Below are 21,877 nucleotides of genomic sequence, written 5' to 3' on the forward strand. Positions count from 1 at the left end.
AGTTTCCTCCTCATCTCAGAAGCGGTGGGTTTTGTAGGAATGAAAAGAAAGCACCTGCTCTCCTGTGCCTCCTTTCACTGATTTATTTTTTCTCCTCACTTCATTCTCCATTATAACATTCATTGAAATAATGGAAATTGCATTTTTTTTCTAACTTAGGGGAAATCAATATGTGGTTCTGGGGCTTACGCGAGTCAAGCAATCACTTTTCCACACATGAAAGAAGAGCGTTATGCTCATCTGCTCAGGCCTTTGTTAGCCAGAGCTTGTATTGACGTGATTAACTTTGACAGAAGAGACTCTGATAAGATCCATCTCTTCAGAAAACCATTTGTGCTCAATTCTTTCCTTCCTTTTCCCCTCTCTGGTCTTTTTATTAAAGTTATTTCAGGGTAATTTGTAAGAAGTCTTTTATGTTGGATTTCTAAACTGTCTTTGGAGTCACAAGTGTCATCTGATGGAAATCATAAGTATAGAGCAAGTCATTCACAGTTCTAATTAAAGTCTCATATACAGTGTCTGATCAATCATGATGTAATTCCCGATTGGTTTCTCGAGCTGCTGTAATCCTGCTCATCTAAATTAAAGGTTACATAAATTGGCAGGGCCAGTTTCATCTCCATTTGACCCATTGATGATCATTTAGAAGTTCTTTTGGAGTGGTAGTTACTTCAGTTCAACCCATAATTCAGTTATTTACGTTTTAGGAGGGTGTATAGAAATCTTTACCACAGAAGTTCAATGCATGCATTTGTTTGATTTTGAGAGAGATGGGTTTTTTGGACTAATGGTTTTGGATTATTGGGTGTAAAGAATGCTGCAGGGTGTTATTTAGTTTTTTGGGGGGCATCAGAGGGTCACAGATATTTTGAAACATCATTTCTGCTTGCAAACAACTTGTCTGGAATAGTTATGGGATATATAGATGGTTTGAATGTATCCCTAGGGAGAGAAGAAAGGATTTGAATTTTATTTTATTTATATAAAACTCTTTTATCATTATCCAAATTTCAGTTGGCAATGCCCTTGAATCACAAATGAGCCCTAAGCAGTTGTTTCCTCAGATCTGGTGCTAATAGCAGAATCTAGAGCACCATAATATCTCCCATGACAATCTCAAAATGGTTGCGAATGACTAAAGCTTCATCAAATCACGCAAAAACAGGACAATTACAGATGACTGTATACTTTTTTTTTTTTTTTTTTTAAGAAAACATGCTGATTTAAAAGTAGCCCATTTTGTAGAATATTTAACAGCCTCATTGTGTTCATACTTTTCACATTTTTATTGTATAGGTAACTTTCTGATTTGATTATGCATACTGAATGAATGAGTTCATCCCCAAAATGGATAATTTGATAATTTACTCGCCCTCCAAAACCAAAATACAAATCCATCAAGATGTAACTTTTTTAACTTTAATAAGAGAAATATGCACATATCATGGAAAGTTAAAATGCCCTGATAAATGGATTAGTTTCCTCAAGCGTGCAGCTTTTAACTTCACAAGATATTAATTGATGGACTGGAGTGGTGTGGATCATTGTGATGTTTTTATCAGCTGTTTGAACTCTCATTCTGACGGCACCCATTCACTGCAAAGGATACATTGGTGAGCATGTAATGCTAAGCTACATTTCTCCAAATCTGTGTTGAGGAAAAAACTAATCATCTAATATTCGATGGCATGAAAGTATGTACAATTTCAGCGTATTTTCATTTTTGGGTGAACTATCCCTTTAAGAACCCTGTCAGGTGCCAGGAGCTTTCCAAATGAGCGTATGGCCCAAATGGATGACCTCAGCTCATTCTGTCATTAGAAATCCATCATTACGACCAACAATCTTTTTGCAGTGTCTAGATTATTAAAGGTCAGTATAAGGTTAACGTCAAATGGTCCCAGATCAGCATTAAAAAGTATGCACAGCAGTCTCTACCAGACACAGCAGCAAGTTGGCGCCTCTTTTGACACAGAGTGGTGCCAGATTTATCTCCCTTCTCGTCTGTCTCATTATACACCCCCTCCTCTCCAACATCCCTCTCCTTTCACCAAATCCAAATGCCACAGATTTCATCAGTTTGCGGAATGTCACTGTATGATAAACTCAAAATGTCACAGCGGTGAAATCCTACATGATTAATGTAAGCGAGGTTATGACTTTACAAATACACAGAAAATGTTTTTTATTAGTTTGGATTATTTTCTCAACTGTTATACTATTGAGAAGTTTGCAATCATGAGTTTTATGATATTTGAGACGGTCTCGCTAGACCTTAGAACTCTTCTAGTTTGAGGCATTGCTAATGAATGTGTGACCAATCATGTTATGTGCTTAAAAAGAAGTAATTGTCATAATATTCCTCTTCAGATGAAATCTACAGAAGTGGATCCGGGGTTATTCACTGACAGCTACTGCAAAGTGTGCAGCGCTCAGCTTATCTCTGAGTCACAGAGAGTCGCCCACTATGAAGTGAGTAACTCACACATGTTCACATAAAGCATAAACATTTACTGATACCTGTTCATTTGATCTGCTTTCAATAATGCTCTACGGTCTGCTGCGCACTTTCTTAAATGAGGGCAGATAAGTAGGTTAATTAGGTTTTTGCTGCTAATATTCATATGCAATTAAAAAAGGGGGATGAATTTCACCCACCATCAATCACGGTATGTAAATAAATTTATTTCTGATGATATCATGCTAGACATGCGAGTAGGTTGATATACAACCTACACAGATATCCCACAATCCTGCCCATAGAAAAGAAAGAAAAACATTGAGGAGATCAGAAATGAGAATTATACCTCAGTTATTTCTTACGGACAAAAATAAGATTAAATGGATACCAAATGGAGAGTTTGGAGCTTGAATGTGTCGCATTGCTGTCTATGGAGGGTCAGAAAGCTCTCGGATTTCATCAAAAATATCTTAATATGACCTTCACTGAACGAAGCTCTTACAGGTTTGGAACGACATGAGGGTGAGTAATTAACGACAGAATTGTAATTTTTGGGTAAACTTTCCCTTTAAAAGGTTGGAGTCTAAAACGGGTTGTTTTGAGGTAATTCAGTAAAATTTAAAACAAGTGCATTCTACATATTTTCTAATGTAATTGATTCCTGTGATAGAAAGCTGAATTTCCAGCAAATACATTTTTGGTAATATAATAAATGTCTTTACTCTCAGTTTTGTTCAATTTAATGCATCCTTGCTGATAAAAAATATTAATTTCTTTCAAAAAAATCTACTTCTTTAACAGTAGTACGTACTCCCTGAGCAATAAGTGTGGTCTTTATATATTTGCTTGGTTAAATCTATAGCACATTTAAATTTGTTCTAAAACAACATTGCCTTGGGAGCCCAAATAAACCCACTTGAACCATCACAGATGCGAGTCACATGACTGATTTCAATTAATACACTAACAGAGCATGAGGGGGTACTCAAATTACCCTCTTTTTGTAAGCATTTTAGTACATTAAAAAAAAGTAATTGCTTTTGTTTATTTGCATCAGTTAACGGTTTGCCGATGCATAAACCCCAGTGGAATACACCATTATCTAGATGCATATGGATCACTAGCAGCGCATTGTCAGCGCTCTGTCTTTTTAAAACTCTCCCGATTTTTTGCAGCAGCTCTCTATAGGAGCCACATAATTCCTGGCAGTTTCAGAGCTGTTTGCAAAGGCAGGATGCAAGGCAGATAATTACATAGTATTGGAAATCTGCGTTTGTGATTTGTCGGGCCAAGTTCAAAATCTCAGCAAGTCAACGGTTCTCAGAAACAACCAGCTGTTCTTCATTCGCTCCTTTCAGCATGCACTAGTTCACAAATAAACCTGAGGAATTAGATATGCCTGTCTTCATATTGCACACCAATCATCCAGGCCTCCAGACCAGCTGGGGCTCATGATATCAGATATGATATGAGTGTTTGTCCAAAAGTGCGACTTTTTGGGTTGAGTGGCCCAGTGGTTTTTGCATGCTTGATAATTGTCTTTACGGTTCTATCTGATGCATCGAATGAGACAGTGGTTGATGACAGCTTCTTACATCATAAGTCATTACCTCAGCCATGAATGGAGATGTCTTAATTAATTTGCCTGTCACTGTCCTGAGGGAACGGAGCCATGTGGTCTACACTTGCGCTGGCTGAGAACCAGCTGTTGCCTTGTTAACCCAATCTAGAGTTTGGTCTTGTCTACAATATCATGTCTCTCATGTTTATGTTAATGATGAGGCTTTCAACATGAGAAGTTCAGATTTTATCTGACCTTCTTGTTGCTTGGTATGATCATGCAGGATAGCTGTTGATACACATGGATTTGCTGCATTCTTGACAGTGTTTCCAAATCATATTTCATATAAGTCATATTTAGAGATTGAAAGGTCAATGTCGGGTTAAACATATTTCTCCAAACAAAGAGTTTGGGATTATTAGTTATCATCAGCATGATTAACAGGACGCTCATTTTAAGTGATTCTGGAAGTTTTTTTTCCACATTTATTTTCTATATACGCATTTCAATATATATATATATATATATATATATATATATATATATATATATATATATATATATATATATATATATATATATATATATATATATGTATATATATGTATGTTTTTTTATATACATATCAAATATTTAGGAAATTATGTTGACTATGTATAATGTAAAAAAAAATTTAACAGTAAAATGTATAAATTATTTACGGGAAAATTTATTAAAGATGCTAGTATGCTTTTTTTATTTTTTATTTTTTGTGAAATACTATCAAAGTTACAACATTAAGATTTTTTTGTAGCGAAAATACACTGCAAAAAAAAAAAAAAAAAAAAGCGGTCCTAACACACAGAAAAAAACAAGGCAACCTATCGCACTCATCTTAAGTTAACTCTACTAGCAACCGACAACTCAAAAACTTAAGTTCAGCTAATGAATAAAAGGCAGTCTACTGAAAGTTAAAAGATCTGTCACAGCAACCAACGATTTTGAATGCTAATCTTTTTTAACAATCCTCTTTCTTTTAGATTTGTTTATTTTAAAAGCCTTCTACATAAAATGGGTAGTATTTGTCTCTTAAAACTAAAGGCAAACATTTATGCTTAAAGACAAATGTTTACAAAGATGCAATGAGATGCACACATACGATACCTCAGCACATGATTCTCAAACACGGTGAGGATCAACAAATTTGAAATCAGTAAAAAAATGAACTCGGATCCACATGACAGCTAATTGACAGTGCCAACAGCAGCATAAAATAATACTTTTTAGGAGACTCAATTATGTGGTTAGTAATGTTTTTTGTGAGTGCACACACACAGTCACTAGAGGGATTTTTTTTTCTCCTGATTCCTTGTTAACAGCAACTTTTCTGACTGCTGGATCTTTCTTCATGCATGTAGTGTTGTGCAGTTTTTCAGTTAAAAACTTTCTATAAAAGCAGTGACAACCTCAAAGCTTATGTTGGTTTAGGTTTATATTGTTATTGCTGAAAATAATGAAAATGAACGAGAGCTGCACTTACAGAACTCTACAGTTGGGCACCATAGCCATGCATCATAAAACATTCAGTTTCCCCCATTACAACGCAGTGCTGGCACTCTTTCTTTCTCCTCCTGGAATTCAGAAAACAAAGCCCTGAGGTGCAAGCTTGTTATTGTCATCTGGTTGGTGCTATAATGAGGACGGGAGAAGTTTGCTGGAGAGAGAGCGATGAGGCTGTGTGGTCATGCATTTAATGAGACCGATCCGTGGGCCATCACCCCGCTGAGGAGAGTCGAGTTTACTAGAACATACAAAGCCAAAACCAGCCCTAGACGGTTCGCTTATCACTCCAGAATAGACAGTTAGGGGTCAATGACAAACATTTATCAGAAGCGCCTAACTGGGATGTTGTGGCGTCACTGGGTAAATGCATTCAGAAAACTCAGTTTGATCTATTGAGGATCAGATACCTTAAAGTAGAGGCCTGATATTGTGTCAGTGGTTTGAAATGATCAGATCAAGATAGGAGCCGCCTCATGGCTGACTGAACACAACTTGATGTTTTCAAGAGTGTCCCGGGTCAATTAGCACCTCGCTGCTCTATTTCCAAGCTCCTCACAGAGGTGAAAATGGGATATCCATGCTTCAGAGAGGCCTGACACAGGGTCTGCTTGACTAAATACACACAGCTTTAGTAATAGTGTTTACAAAAGTACTGAAATCGTCCCAAACCTGATATTTTTCAAGCTGAACGTTCACACTACTGTTTCCCATACAATGAAAATGAATATGAGCTAAAAAGAGCACCATAAACGTATGCAATGACTTGAGAAAATGAACTACTTATCCCACAAATAACTGCAAATCACATTAAAATTACTTAAAATAAGAGCAATTATGGTAAACTAGAAAAATGTTGCGAAATTTACTGAAAGTCATTCATTGTAAGTGTAAAATACCATATATATTTTAGTACTCAAACATATGCAGTTATAAACTTAAATGAAAAGAAAATATTTAGTTGAATGTTCATGCTGCTGTTTTCCATACAGTGGAAATGAATATGAGTCAAGATAAAGTCATTCATACTACAGGTTTGGAGGCGAAAAGGACAATAAACTATTCCTTTAATGTCTGATGCTTCATCTTACTGTCTTTTAGATTCCCAAAAACCTTTGTCTTACAGGCATCTACGAATCTGCTACAAATCATTTTAGTTTAAGTTGGCTTAAAGGGTGAAATAACTCCACATCACTTTACTGTTTTGGGGCAGAGATCTCTCTGGTTGGTTGATAATGGATTGAAGGACCCCCTGTGAGAATTCCTCTTTCACTGCTCATATCGCTGGCCATTCATCTGCTGCACAACAATCAATATGGACCTTTATCCACCCACCAGAGCGATCGCTCACAGAGTGGAGCATATCAAGCTCTGAGAAACAAAAGCACTGGCCCATAATCTTGTTCCTGTAGCTCTGATGAGAATCGTTTGGGCTCCTGACATCACTAGTTTGATAATCAATACCGAGTTGTTGTTTTTTTGTTAACACTTGAATGTAACTGGCTCTTTGTGAATGCATCTCTCATATACCGTCCAATCGTTTTCTTGCAGAGTCGAAAGCATGCAAACAAAGTTCGTCTCTATTACATGTTACACCCGGTGGATGGTGGCTGTCCTGCAAAGAAACTTCGAACTGACAATGTAAGTGAAGAAACACACTTGCATATGGCCATTTAATGTAAATACATTCATATTAATAGATGGTTATGCTATTTGCATTAAAGGTAGATAAGAGAAAAAATACTAGCACCCATTGCAAGCCACTTTCCTTTTTAACAATTGAAGCTGGCAGTTTCATTACTCAGTCAAGGAACCCAGATGTAACTACCACAGGAAAACCATTTCATGTCCGCAACATATTGATTGACATGAATGACCTACTCATCCGAGTTATTACTTCTGCCCAGTCCCACATCTCTCACATTTCAGGCTATCATTGGGATGTAGTGATGAAGTGGATCTTTTAGGAGTACGAAGAATGACCCAGTCCATTTTGTGACATGTTTCACATGACAAGCTATCACTTTATATCACACATGGCTCGGTTGTGGTTTGGACTGCTGAAAGTCTAGAGGTCATAATGGTTATATTTGTAACATTCTTGCCTAAGGTTTTGTTCTTAGGGAACTGTTTCCTACCAAAGCAACTTGCATAAAAACATAATACAATCTTGTTTATTATTTTACTAATATGTTGAAAGAAACATTTGGACTGGCTTTTTGCTCTGTTACAGGTTGCAATTTATTCTGGCCTCTTAGACAGGAAGAAGATGTGTGACTGGATTATTTTTTTATATAACATAAAATATAATAATATAAATGATCATTTAATAACATGGTTAAAAAAATATATATATTTTAATTACAATATTTACATCAATAATCAGTTAAATATAAATATTATTTTTGTCATATTATAAAAATAGTTTAAATTAAATCAGAATAGAATAGAATAATGACGCCAGTATTAAATGTTTTCATTTGTAGATATAGATTTATTTTGATAAATAATTTTTACATTGTATCGCACACGGTTAAAATTTAGACTAGAATATTATATATATATATATATATATATATATATATATATATATATATATATATATATATATATATATATATATATATATATATATATATATACATATATTTAGATATAGTATATAAAAAGAAATCAGTTGAATTAAATTTAAATAATATTTGCATTGTACAATATTGTTTACATTTAATTTATAATATGTGACCCTGGCCCACACTCTTAAGTAACACGGTATATTTGTAACAGTAGCCAACAATACATTGTATGGGTCAAAATTATAGATTTTTCTTTTATGCCAAAAATCATTATGATATTAAGTAAAGATCATGTTTGTAAAATGTTCTACTTTAAATATATCAAAACATAATGTTTGATTAGTAATATGCTTTGCTAAGGACTTCATTTGGACAACTTTAAAGGTGATTTTCTTAATATTTAGATTTCCTTGCACCTTCAGATTCCAGATTTTCTAATAGTTGTACTGTATCTCATCCAAAAATTGTCCGATCCTAACAAAACATACATGAATGGAAAGCCTTTTCAGCTTTCAGATGATGTTATAAATCTTCATTCAAAAGATTTGACCCTTATGACTGGTTTTGTGTTCCAGGGTCACATATAATTAATACCACATTTTTAATAAAAAAAAATTATACATTAATTTGGTATTATTTATCAATTTATTACTGAATATTTTCATGTGATTGTCATATAGTCAGTCATGATGGGAAACATTGGAGGACCACCTTTATCAAAGCACAAAGCACTCTGATCATATAGTTGAGGGTTATATTACAGAAACACAGTCGTGGTTGCCAGTTCACAACATTTTACACCTGATCCATGTGATAATTCCAGCTTTATGAGGGAATGTCAGAACTGTTCCTCCGGGAAAAAAGGGTGTTGTGGGGTACAGATGGCAATACAGACTGCTGTTTTTTATTCAGTTAAATATAATCATTGCTTGCACCTGTGTTTTACCCTAGTTTTTCCCCTCTTTCATGAACTTTGCTCAGTCTTGTGATGGCATCCGCTATGTGTGGTTGCCTCGAGCCCAACTGCAGAAAACCTTTTCCTCTGATATAAATCTTGATAACACCAAATCAGCATTAGATAACGCTTGACTATTTTAACCAAAAACAAACCAAAAACATCTGAGGCTCTGCTCATGCTGTATTTCTAGGTTTTGTCTCCCAATGTAAACTTGTTTAAGATGCCATGTTTGTTGTGTGTTGACGCAGTTGGCAATATTAAAAATCCCCCTGAAATTAAACGGGTTGCTGTGATGCGTTTCCAGCCAAGGTCAATGTCTAAACAGATCTTTTCGGTTTGGCTGGATTTTGATGAGGTCTTTCCCCTCGGGAGAGTAAATAAAGACATTATGGCGTGTCAGGAGAGGAATAACAAGAAGCAGAATGAGTGGACACAGATCGATGCCTGTGGCAGAAAAGACAGATTTCAGTTCAAAGCGCAAGGCTTACAGAACAATTAAAGCTCAGAAAGTCAATCAGGGTCTTATTACTTAATGTTTAACTGAAACATTTCATGCAAAAAACCATGAAACTGCAGTTTACTTTTCAGGCAAGAAAGGATAAATTGAGATGCATACATCATCTGAAAGCTGAATAAGCTTTCCATTGTTGTATGGTTTGTTATGATAGAACAATATTTGGCTGAGATACAACTATTTGAAAATCTGGAATCTGAGGGTGGAAAAAAATCTAAATATTAAGAAAATCGCCTTTAAAGGAGTCCAGATGAAGTCCTTAGCAATGCATACTACTAACAAACATTATGTTTTGATATATTTATGGTATACATTTGATATATATTTGATATATGGTATATATTTGATATATTTTTGGTAGTAAATGTACAAAATATCTTCATGTAACATGATCTTTACTTAATAATTATTTTTGCCATAAAAGAAAAATTGATCATTTTAACCCATACAATGTACTATTGGCTACTCAACAATACAGGGTAACAAATTTAGATTTCTTGACATAAATGAGTTCATAGGTTGAGTTCCAATGTTTTTTGAAATCAAATTCATCGACTCATCTATAAACACGAACCTGCTCTAGCTCTGCACGTTTATTGCATGACATTGACCTAGCAATGCCATATATATGTGTGTGTGTGTGTGTGTGTGTGTGTGTGTGTGTGTGTGTGTGTGTGTGTGTATGTGTGTGTGTGTACTTTGTATATTTATTATGTGTATACTGTATATAAATACACACATACTGTATAGTATGTCATTAGAAAATATTTACATGTTTATACATTTATATATTCATATTCACACACACACACACACACACACACACACACACACACACACACACACACACACATATATATATATATATATATATATATATATATATATAACATATATTTCTTAAATATATACATGCACGTGTTTGTATTCATATATACTGTACATAATAAATATTAAAGTATACACATATATTATGTAAACAAAAACTTTTATTCTGAATGCGATTATGATTAATTGTTTGACAGCACTATATATATTACTATAGTATACTATATACACTGTAGACACTATATATTCATGTATTTGCGTTGCTAATATATATGTTGAAGTACATTTAGAGAAACATATTTTTTGTTTTAACTACTTGTATTTCATGAACTATATTTTTGGGAATTCGTAACATATTTTTTATCTATATATTAATATTGCTCACTCAAAAGCTTCAGTGTAGCTATCTACATGCAGTGTATCTAATGACTTTTTCAAAGAGTAGTTTAATTGCACTTTAAATAATGATTAGCTTTTAGCTTTGCGATTTAAAGTTTCAAAGAAACTTCACCCAACAGCACTCAGAGCCAATATCAGTCAATATGTGAATCTCAGAGTGGTTGCATCAGAGCAGGAAGTAGAATATACGGTACACCATTCTTAGAAGTTTTTAAATTACTTCTCCACAGCGCGACCCACATCTGCCAATTTGATAGCCAAATTTTATATCTTCCTCTTAAAGTTATAATAACACATTTGCTTCATAAATCATCCTGTTCTCCTGTATTATTAGCTGATGGTGATAAATGGTCCTGGTTACAGGATATCAGAGTATGTGTCTGCTTCTGCGTCATCCCAGGGCAGTGCGGAGGGGGACGTGGACAAGAACAAGTGCTGCACACTGTGCAATATGTCGTTCACTTCGGCGGTGGTGGCCCAGTCGCACTACCAGGGCAAGATCCATGCCAAGAGACTCAGGCTACTGCTGGGGGAGCCACCTGCCATCACATCTAAAGGTAGGAGGAGCTGATCTAAGATCAGGTTCACACTGTCTAAATCACATTATTTAAAGGCCTGGCTGTTCCCGCGTCAGTATTCATACTTAAATGAGTTTTACGTGTATATGACGTCCTAAGCAGCCAGTGGGAAAGTGACCTGTTCAACCATGGATGGACTCTGAATATGAGATAATGAGGCAATTATTATTGAGAATGAGTTCATTATTATTAATGCTCAATCTATTATGTATTACTGATGTTTGATGAGGTATGGTATGATATATGATATGATTGCTGTTCACAGTTAAGAGTATGGGGATTTAAAAAAATCCCTAAACCTACATTTTAAATTGCTTGTTAATGCAAATATGTAATCAGCCAATCATATGGCAGCAACTCAATGCATTTAGGCTTGTATATCAAGACCAGTGTTGGGAAGGATATTTTGAAACAGTAGGTTACAGATTACAAGATACCCTATGTAAAATATAACAAATAGTGTAACTGTAATGTTACTGATTACTTTTTGATTACTTTTCTAAGATTATAATAATTGAAATTTGTTAAATTGAGGTTAAATACAGATTTAAAATCAAAACAAGAAATAGTTCAGTAGCTATGATACTGTTTTTGAATCAAATCTTCAGGAAATATATATTTTTTATATACTGTATGACAGGACAAATAAAGCATATACAACCCAAATAGAAAATCAAACAGTAATAATACATTTTTGTTTTCGTTTTGATGATTAGAGCTTACAGTTCATGAAAGTAAAAAATCCAATATCTCAAAATATTACAATATGTACATTTGAGTTTCATTAAATTACCTTCCCTACAGTATAATTTCAGAGTATCTCTTGTTCTTTGAAACCACAATAATGGGAAGACTGCTGACTTGGCAATAGTCCACAAGACAATCATTGACCCCCTCCACAAAGAGGGTGAGTCACAGAAGGTCATTACTGAAAGGGGTGGCTGTTCACAGAGTGCTTTATCAAAGCATATTAAATGCAAAGTTGACTGGAAGGAAGAAATTGAGTAGGAAAAAGTGTACAAGCAACAGGGATTACCGCAAGCTTGAGAATACTGTCAAGCAAAGCTGATTTAAACAACTTGTCCAAAGTCAATGCAGCAATCTATCAGGAGATTTTGGAGCACATTATGCTTTCATCTGCACTTTATGCTTTTATCTGACAAGGTTTATGGAGATGCTGAATTCCTTTTCCAGCAGGAGTCTAGCATTTGCCCACAGTGCCTGCACTTGCCCCAAATCTACTTTCAAGTGGTTTGCTGACCCTGATATTACTGTGCTTAATTGGCCAGCCAACATGCCTGACCTGAACTACATATGCAGTCTATGGGATATTTTCAAGAGAAAGATGAGAAACATTCAATCCATCAATACAGACAAGCTGAAGGCTCAGTAGTGCCTCAGCAGAGCCACAGGCTGATCGCTTTCATGCCACACCTCACTGATGCTGGAGGTTGTGCTAAAGGAGCTCCGACCCAGTATTAAGTGCATAAATTAACATTCTTTAAAGAACTTGAACTTTTCTGTTTTGCAAATGCCTTTTTTCATGATCTTAGGAAATATTTGAAGTGTTATTTATATAATAATAATGTGTTAGACTTTCATGAGCTATAAGCTTTAATCATCATAAAATTAAAACAAAAAACTGTTGAAACGTTTAACTTTACATGCAATGAATCTAGAATATGTTTATATAACTTTTTCACGATATTCAGATTTTTTTGAGATCCACTTGTATGTGTGTGGATGTGTGTGTGAAAATATTCAGATATAGTTGTTAATATTTTTTTTAAGTAACTAATTTAATAAAAAAAAAAAATCTCAGTAACTAATTGATTACAGTTACATTTATTTTGTAACTAAATTACGTAACACCGTTAGTTACATGTAACTAGTTACTCCACAACACTGATCAAGACAATCTGCTGAAGTTCAAACCAAGCATCAGAATTGGAAAGAAAATAAATCAGTTGACTTTAAATTAAGCAGATGGGCTACAGCAGCAGAAGAGCACATTGAATGCCATTCCCATCAGCTTAGAACAGAAAACTAAGGATATTTAGTTTGCACACGCTCATTAAAATTGGACAATAGAAGATCGTGAAACGGATGCCAGGTCTGATAAGTCTTGATTTCTGCTGCAACATTTGTATAGTAGGGTCAGAATTTGATGTAAATAACATGAAACCTGGATCCGTCCCGCTTTGTATCCCTGGTTCAGGCTTATGTTGGTGGTGGGATATTTTTTTATCTTGGCACACTTTGGCGCCCTTAGTACAAGTTATGCATCGTTTATACACTATAGCTTGAGTAAGGTTGCTGACCATGTCCATCCCTTTATGACTACAGTGTAACTATCTAGTGGTGGCTACTTCTAGCAGGATAATATGCCATCTCAAAGAGCTCCTTGCTCATTGAACACAATGATTACACTTTACTCAAATGGCCTCCACAGTCACCAGATCTGAATCTAATAGAGCAGCTTTGGGATGAGGTGGAACAGGAGATTTGCATCATAGATGTGCAGCCGACAAATCTGCAACAACAACATAAACAAGGAAACATGCTATCATGTCAATAAGGACCAAGATCTCTGAAGAATGATTCCAGCACCTTGTTGAATGCCAGGCATGCAATGAAGAATTAAGGCAGTTCTGAAGGCAAGAGGTGGTACTGGCAAGGCGATTTGATGGCCTTGTAACTCCCTACAACACAGTTGCATGATAAATTTGCATGGGGACACACCACTTACATTTTCAGAAAATGTAAAAAAAAAACTTGCAACTGCAGTTACAGGTAGATGTCCTGTTTTTAATTCACTCGTATGCAAGTACATTAGGCATTTTAGAGGTTTATGTTCTCAAGGCTGTCGCTTGTGGCATGTTTATGATAAGAGCAGGGCCTGTAGCAGGGACAACACATCACTGACTCACTTAGCATGCATAATTGCGTGTGGCCAAGACACCTGAGGGTGCAAAATGACCCAAAAAAGAAAAAACTGAAAGAGCCCAGAAAACAACCCACAATAACTGCATATATATGCTGAATTAGATCAAATAAAGAGAAGTAAATCTGGGTTGTGTTTCCAATACAACAATGTAACTCACTGCTTAACTACCAACTAGCTAGCTAGTCATGACTGTTTCCCAAACATGGTTACAACTTTGTTGTTTGATCCGCGTTGGTAAATTCTACTAATTCATCGATTCGAGATCTCTGAGATGCTGCTGTAACAAACATGGCAGCCGATGATGACTATTATTTTTTGTTCCTTGTCGTTTTGCTTTATTTGATGTTAGGTTCCTCTTTCATCTTGCTGTTTGCGAATGTTCGTTTGAACTATCTCAATCGTTAAACTATTTTGGTAATGACGGAACATGGTGCAAAATACATGAGGTGAAATCCATTCACAAGACTAGATTTGGACATTTTCTGCAAAATTGTTAGTTTAGCCTGTTTCATCATCAAGGTAGCAATCGTATATGCAGTCTCTCAGAAAGTAATAGCACAGCTCTCATCAACAGGCCGTATGATTTAATGTGCCTTTATGTCTACAGCACAAATGGTGCGGGACGAGTTACATGCTGACTTTTTAAAGTGTTTGTCCAAATAGCAAGCATCACTAAGCAACACCATAAAAACTATTAGTAACCATAATAGGGTTCAAGAAACTGTCCTTTTGTTATTTGTTCAGCAGTCATAGTAGTAGCTCAGCATTATTCTGCTACAGTCGGATAATTGGAAATATGCTGCTGCTTCCACCATCATAACGATCTTGATGGTGATTTTTCATGTTATTCGTGAACTGATGTGATTGTAGATGAGCTTAAAAGGTTGTTGATTCTAGTGAGACCTTATATAATTATGATAATAATGATAAAGTGTAAAAACCTAGATGAAATGGTCTGAGAGGCTGGAATACAGATGAAGATATAATTTGATTAAATTATCCTTGAGTGGCATTGCTATTATTGAGTAATTGACCAAACTGCTGCACTGCAGATCTACACAATTACTGTAAAGCTAGTTTAAACAAGATATTATGAAAGCTTCAAATGATAACACATGGATTTATGGATTTATGTTGATCTGTAGCACCTGCACCCTTTTACTGTAAACACAGGGCTGTAACGTTAAAAAGTTGGTATGAATTTTTTTTGATACCATAGAAAACTAATAATTCTTGTCACTAGTGTCAATATCACAAAAAACTAATACTAGCCTAAATAATAATAATAAAAAAAAACTAATTGAAAGCAGTAGGTCCAAAAAACTACAGTAGAACAAATAAACAAGAAATGATAAATTCATTGTATAAAGTAATCAAATGTAAAAAAAAAAAAAAAGCCATATTCTTCCCTGTGTAAATGAAATATATTTCTTATTATAGTTACAAAAGTGATTTAGTAAAGAGCAGTGAGAGATTTTCTGTCTTTCGTTGTTTGATTAACATTAATGACAGACTAGAGGAATATTAGACTGCTGTCACTTTAAGAGCTGCCCAGATCCAATATACTGTTACATGTGTTTTCTTTCCTAGTTGTTTTTAAAAAAAAAACATAAATTACTGTGTTTACAATGATACTTGCAAAGACGGGCATTTTGACACATCTAAGTGTGTGTATTTAACCGTTCAAGGTCAATAAATTGGCAAAAATAACTCTAGTGCCATATGAGCATCGATGCCTCTCTGACAGGACTCACAAACAATCTCTCAGACAGTGAGTGCATATAGCAAAATGTGTTCTCTTTTGCTGCTTATCACAGCACATCCAGAAAGCATTTTTGAAAATGGCAGAGAAATGTTCAAATAGATGAAATACCAAGAAATACAAAAGCTCTTAATTCTCATTCTTGGTGTGTTATGCTGACCCCATCATTTGCAATGAAAATATTTGTATTTCAAATTGGGGGAAAACTGCAAAACATTTTGACTTGTGGTCTCAGACTTTGAGCCTACAGTATTTGTCATGGTTGAGTCTCATATCACACTCTGATTATGTGTTCTAATGAAAACAACTCTCCATTCAAACACCTCAGGGAACTGGATGAAAATTGAGACAGAAGGAAGAGGATGCTTTATATTATCTAGTTATTTTGATACCTTCTATAAATACTCTTGTAGAGCTGCCAGTGTCATCTATCCTCCACTTGATAAACTGTGGAAGAGCCAAGAGACGGCCCATTTGTGCCATCCACCATTCCTATGTTATACGCTATGACGTGGGTTTGCTGTCAGTGTAGTCTCTTGTTTATCATTTACTATGATGGAGTATAATTGGACGGATGAAAACATCCCTTGTTCTCGACTTTGTAATAAAAATTCACTTCTCAAAAACAGACGAGGAAAACAAAAGCTTATTCCTGCTAGTGCGAGACAAATGACCTCCCGTCTGTTTATGAACCATATTCATCATATTAGTGTCATGAGATTCAGAATGCATCTTATTAAGCTGCAGCCACAGGGGACATCCCGTGTTCCTAATTTGCGCCCTTTACCCATGAAATGCTTCAAACTGACATGAGCCTGTGCCCCGTACTTTGACAGGTGAGACAGACCGCAAGCAAAATATGTCAATTGAATCTCGTACACATGTCTTGGAAATTCTAATATGTGTTATTAATGCTGTCACACACCTGCTGTTGTGGACTGGATGTTGGTAAATAAAATGAAAGATGGATATGCCATTTTAACTTTAAGGCTGGCTGTTAACTAGTGTTGGTATGTTGCACAAAAAATATTTCCCTTTTTTAATTTATTTTGCTTGCTTTCTTTTGATTTCTTTCTTCAAAATGTAGAAAAATAATGGGCAGGAATGGAGGGCAAGAACATATACTGTAATGCACCTTCTGTATGAATGCCAAAGACCTATTTCTCAGGTGTTTACACATTAATTGCTTTTACCTGTAGTCTGTTTGGTAATTAATGTACGGTGCATTAAGTATACTAAGTCTGTTATGCCCTCTTTACAGAGGAGACAGCCAGTTCAGAGCATATGGTGACTGAAGACTCGGCAGGAAGTCCTTCCATACATGGCAAACTCTCACAGCGCTACTGCCAAATGTGTAAGGCCTGGTTCAACAACCCCGGCATGGCAAGACAGCACTACGACGGAAAGAAGCACAAAAAAAACGCAGCCCAAGCTAACCTCCTCGCACAACTGGGTAAAAGTCTGGAGGACGGGGATGATCTAAACGGTATGTTCTGAGAGGAACGGGCAAAACAGATAGGAACAGTTTACTTAAACTTGAATTAATTAATTAGTGATTCTGTTAGCATTTACTCACGCTTAAGTTGTTCCAAACACATACAGTGTTTGACTTTATTCTTCTGTTGAACACAGTGGTTTTAAGATGAAAAAATTATGCCAAAAATACCATAAAATTATTTTAAAAAGTGACCCATTTGCAATTGTTCCCCAAGACTTCTGAAGTCATAGCTTTGTGTGATGAAAATCTAAATAAAGTAATACAAATAAAAAGAAAGCAAAGAAGTCTTTATACAAATTTAAAAAGATCAGGATTAGTGAACACATTGTTTTTTTAATTGGATATTTTGTGTGAATTGTTTGATTTGGTTCATAGAAACACTATAAATTATTTTATTGGACAGGACCCGATTTCCGCAATCAATGCAATCAGAATTTTCAGTAGAAGTTTCTCAATTTCATTTACGCTTTAATTGAATTTCACATACAAGGGTTACTGTTTTGTGTTGAAACAAAACATATATTTGGTTTCACGTATATATGTTTATTGGTGTCACACACCTGGACTCATTTAGTGTTTTTGCCCCAGTGACCCAGTTTCTGTCTTCCGTGATTAGTTCCCAGGTGTGTCAATTCTATTCCTCATGTGTTCCATGTCCCTGTTAATTTAGTTATTCCATCCACCTGTGTTTCCCCATTATCCTTTGTACTTAAGCCTTGTCCTTTCAGTTCTGTTTTGTCGGGTCTTCATTTGCCACTTGCTACTTGTCATCACTTGCTACTTGTCATCACTTGCTACTTACGTGTGTCTACCTCTGTGCTCCATGTTGGATATCCTCTGTGTTGTATATATTAAAAACCTTATTCCGTTTATCCTCGACTCCGTATTCCTTCAGGCAGCGTAAAACCGTGACAGAAGACCCGACCTAAAGAAGAAAATAGAAAACTGCGTGTTTTTTTCCTCCGTTTTGTTTTTGTGTTTTCAAAGTCTTTTTGTTTCGTAGTGTTCTATGGATCCCCTCTATCGTCCCGAATTCCTCATCCTTCTGCTGAAGCAGGAAGGACGTTCTCTCGAGGACCATACCAGACAGTTTATTCTATTAGCTAATGCCACCAGCTACCCGGACAACGCGCTCTGCACCTTCTACAACACCAGCCTGAACTCCAAATGCAGAGCGTTGTCGTCCGAAGATGGTCCTCGAGAGGATTTCGCCGCATACGTGGAGTGGACTCTGGCGAGAAATGGGTCACCTCTCACCGTCTGCCCCATAGAGGACCTCGCCAGCCCCACTCCCGACCCAGAGACCAGCCAGCCACCATCACGCCGCACGGAGCCAGAGCCCACCGCAGCCGCAGAGCCCGAGCCATCCACTGACAGGGAACAGGATCTCGAGAGCGCGACTGACCAGGTGTGTGAGCCGGCCACACCGTGCATCGTGGGAGTCCTCGTGGAGATCGAGGGCATGGAGGAAAGCCCTGCCCACACTCCTGCGACTGAGGGTGAGCTGTATGCAGTCTCTGAAGATCATATGGAGCAAGTTCTGGATCTGATGGACTGGTCTATGGAGGTAGTCCCTAATTTTCCTGTTTCCCCGCTGGTTCCGTCCAGCCCTGATTCCCCTGTATACCCTCTCAGTCTCCCACTCCTACCTCCTCCAGTCATTTCCTCTGCTCCATTTCCGCTGGTTCCGCCCAGCCCTGAGTTTTCTGTTTCTCCGCTGGTTACGCCCAGCCCTGAGTTTTCTGTTTCTCCGCTGGTTACGCCCAGCCCTGAGTTTTCTGTTTCTCCGCTGGTTCCGCCCAGCCCTGAGTTTTCTGTTTCTCCGCTGGTTACGCCCAGCCCTGAGCTTTCTGTTTCTCCGCTGGTTCCGCCCAGCCCTGAGTTTTCTGTTTCTCCGCTGGTTCCGCCCAGCCCTGAGTTTCCTGTATCTCCGCTGGCTCCGCCCAGCTCTGAATCTTCTGTTTCTCCGCTGGTTCCGCCCAGCCCTGAGTTTTCTGTTTCTCCGCTGGTTCCGCCCAGCTCTGAATCTTCTGTGTCTCCGCTGGTTCCGCCCAGCTCTGAATCTTCTGTGTCTCCGCTGGTTCCGCCCAGCTCTGAATCTTCTGTGTCTCCGCTGGTTCCACCCAGCTCTGAATCTTCTGTGTCTCCGCTGGTTCCGCCCAGCTCTGAATCTTCTGTGTCTCCGCTGGTTCCGCCCAGCTCTGAATTTTCTGTGTCTCCGCTGGTTCCGCCCAGCCATGATTTTTCTGTTTCACCACTGGCTCCGCCCAGCCCTGAATCTTCTGTGTCTCCTGTATTCCCTCCCAGCCTCCCTCTCCCGCCTCCTCCCAAACCTGCTGGTCCCTCTACTCCTCTTTCGCTGGTTCCGTCCAGTCCTGATCCTCCTGTCCTTCCTCCCATCCTTCTCCTCTCTCCTTCTCCTCTCTCCAGCTCACCCTCAGTCCGCGCCATCGGGGTGCGGTGGTTCGCCGCTGGACTGCCAGTCTCCAGCTCCGCCTTGGCGTGTTAAGGCCCTGTCTCCGCCTCCAGCCTCCGAGCCCTGGACTCCTCCTCGGTCCTTCGACCCAGCGGCTCCGCCTTGGCTCTTAGCTCCCTCGTCTCCACCGTGGCCTGTCATCCCACCTGCTCCACCGGGCTCCCTCGTCCCTCCGGCTCCACCTTGGTCAGTCGTCGACCATCCGCCGCCTCGGGACTCCACTCCTCCGGTTCCACCTCGTCATTCCATCCCTCTGGCTCTGTCAGGCTCCTCCTTCCCTCCAGTTCCACCTCCATCCTCGGTCACTCCGGCTCCACAGCGGTCTGCCAGGACCCCGCCTCTGCCTTGGTCGCCTGAGCCTTCAGCTCCACCTAGGCCCTCCGGATCCTCGACGTCACCCTGGCTCTGCGGCTGTGCTGCTCCATCTTGGGCTCCTCACCCACCGGTGCAGTCTCCGCCTGTCGGCCCCCTGGTGTCGTCGACCCTTCCTTCACCATGGCTCCTCCCGCCGTCGACCCCACCTTGGATCTCCGTCCTGGCTGGTCTCTGGTGGACCATCTGGCTCCTCCTGCTCCTGTCTCCTCCCTGGCTCCTCCCTCCGTCGTCTCCTCCCTGGCTCCTCCTTCTGTGGTCCCTGTCTGCTGGCCCCCTCCTGGGAGTCCGTCCTCCACCGGAACCTCCTCCCAAGTTCCCACCCACGCCTCCCTCTGTTGTTTCTACGGTGCGAGGACGCACCTACCGGGAGGGGGGAGTACTGTCACACACCTGGACTCATTTAGTGTTTTTGCCCCAGTGACCCAGTTTCTGTCTTCCGTGATTAGTTCCCAGGTGTGTCAATTCTATTCCTCATGTGTTCCATGTCCCTGTTAATTTAGTTATTCCATCCACCTGTGTTTCCCCATTATCCTTTGTACTTAAGCCTTGTCCTTTCAGTTCTGTTTTGTCGGGTCTTCATTTGCCACTTGCTACTTGTCATCACTTGCTACTTGTCATCACTTGCTACTTACGTGTGTCTACCTCTGTGCTCCATGTTGGATATCCTCTGTGTTGTATATATTAAAAACCTTATTCCGTTTATCCTCGACTCCGTATTCCTTCAGGCAGCGTAAAACCGTGACAATTGGAGCATGAATGCCAGCATTTTCAGCCTGATTTCACGGCAATTCGTACATATTTTCCGAAGTGGCTAATTCATATGAATTTTTACGACCTCATTGGTACAAATTTATAGGATTTGTGCTAAATCTGATATATTTTTCGAGTTGCACAATTCATATGAGTTTGTACGAATGACCTACACTTGACCCCGCCCCAATACTGACAAATCTTCGTACGAATTCGAATTCGTACAAATTAGCCACCTTGTAAAATATGTAAAATATGTACAAATTGGTCGTGAGATAGCGTTGGAATTTCAGGACATTAAAGGGATAGTTAACCCAAAAATGTAAATTATGCCATGACTTACACACCTGTAACATTTTGGAAAGTATCACATACGCAAATGTATGCTGTTCTGTATCAACAGCACTGTAAACCACATATCTGCACACATACGTTGCATTTGTTGTTTACGTATGTGATTCTCTCTAAAATGGCGCTATAGGGTGACGCGGAGGAGACGAATTGTTGAATAAACGTTTTTTTTTCTTTGTGCACAAAATATTTTCTCATAGCTTTATAATATTACGGCTGAACCACTGATGTCCCACAGACTATTTTAATGATCTCCTTGTTGCATTTCTGAGCATTAATTGCGTTAGGTATCCTTGCTGTCTATGGA

At 38.2% G+C, this 21,877-nt stretch overlaps 1 protein-coding gene across 3 annotated transcripts in view; it reads left to right on the forward strand.

Moving 5' to 3' along the window:
• LOC127966348 (zinc finger matrin-type protein 4-like) overlaps positions 1–21,877 on the forward strand; it is a 28,561-nt gene that overhangs the window by 864 nt on the left and 5,820 nt on the right. The window contains exons 1-5 of one of the 3 annotated variants that reach the window (XM_052567263.1): positions 5–24; positions 2,371–2,472; positions 7,113–7,202; positions 11,234–11,390; positions 17,382–17,606. In XM_052567263.1, coding sequence (XP_052423223.1) covers positions 2,371–2,472; positions 7,113–7,202; positions 11,234–11,390; positions 17,382–17,606 — 574 coding nt within the window. In that variant the 5' untranslated portion in view covers positions 5–24. Of the gene's footprint in view, positions 1–4; positions 25–2,370; positions 2,473–7,112; positions 7,203–11,233; positions 11,391–17,381; positions 17,607–21,877 lie in introns of those variants that run through there. The other 2 variants (XM_052567262.1, XM_052567264.1) reach the window with 2 other exon arrangements.

The sequence above is a fragment of the Carassius gibelio genome, chromosome B10 (genome assembly GCF_023724105.1).
Source record: "Carassius gibelio isolate Cgi1373 ecotype wild population from Czech Republic chromosome B10, carGib1.2-hapl.c, whole genome shotgun sequence".
NCBI lineage: Eukaryota > Metazoa > Chordata > Actinopteri > Cypriniformes > Cyprinidae > Carassius > Carassius gibelio.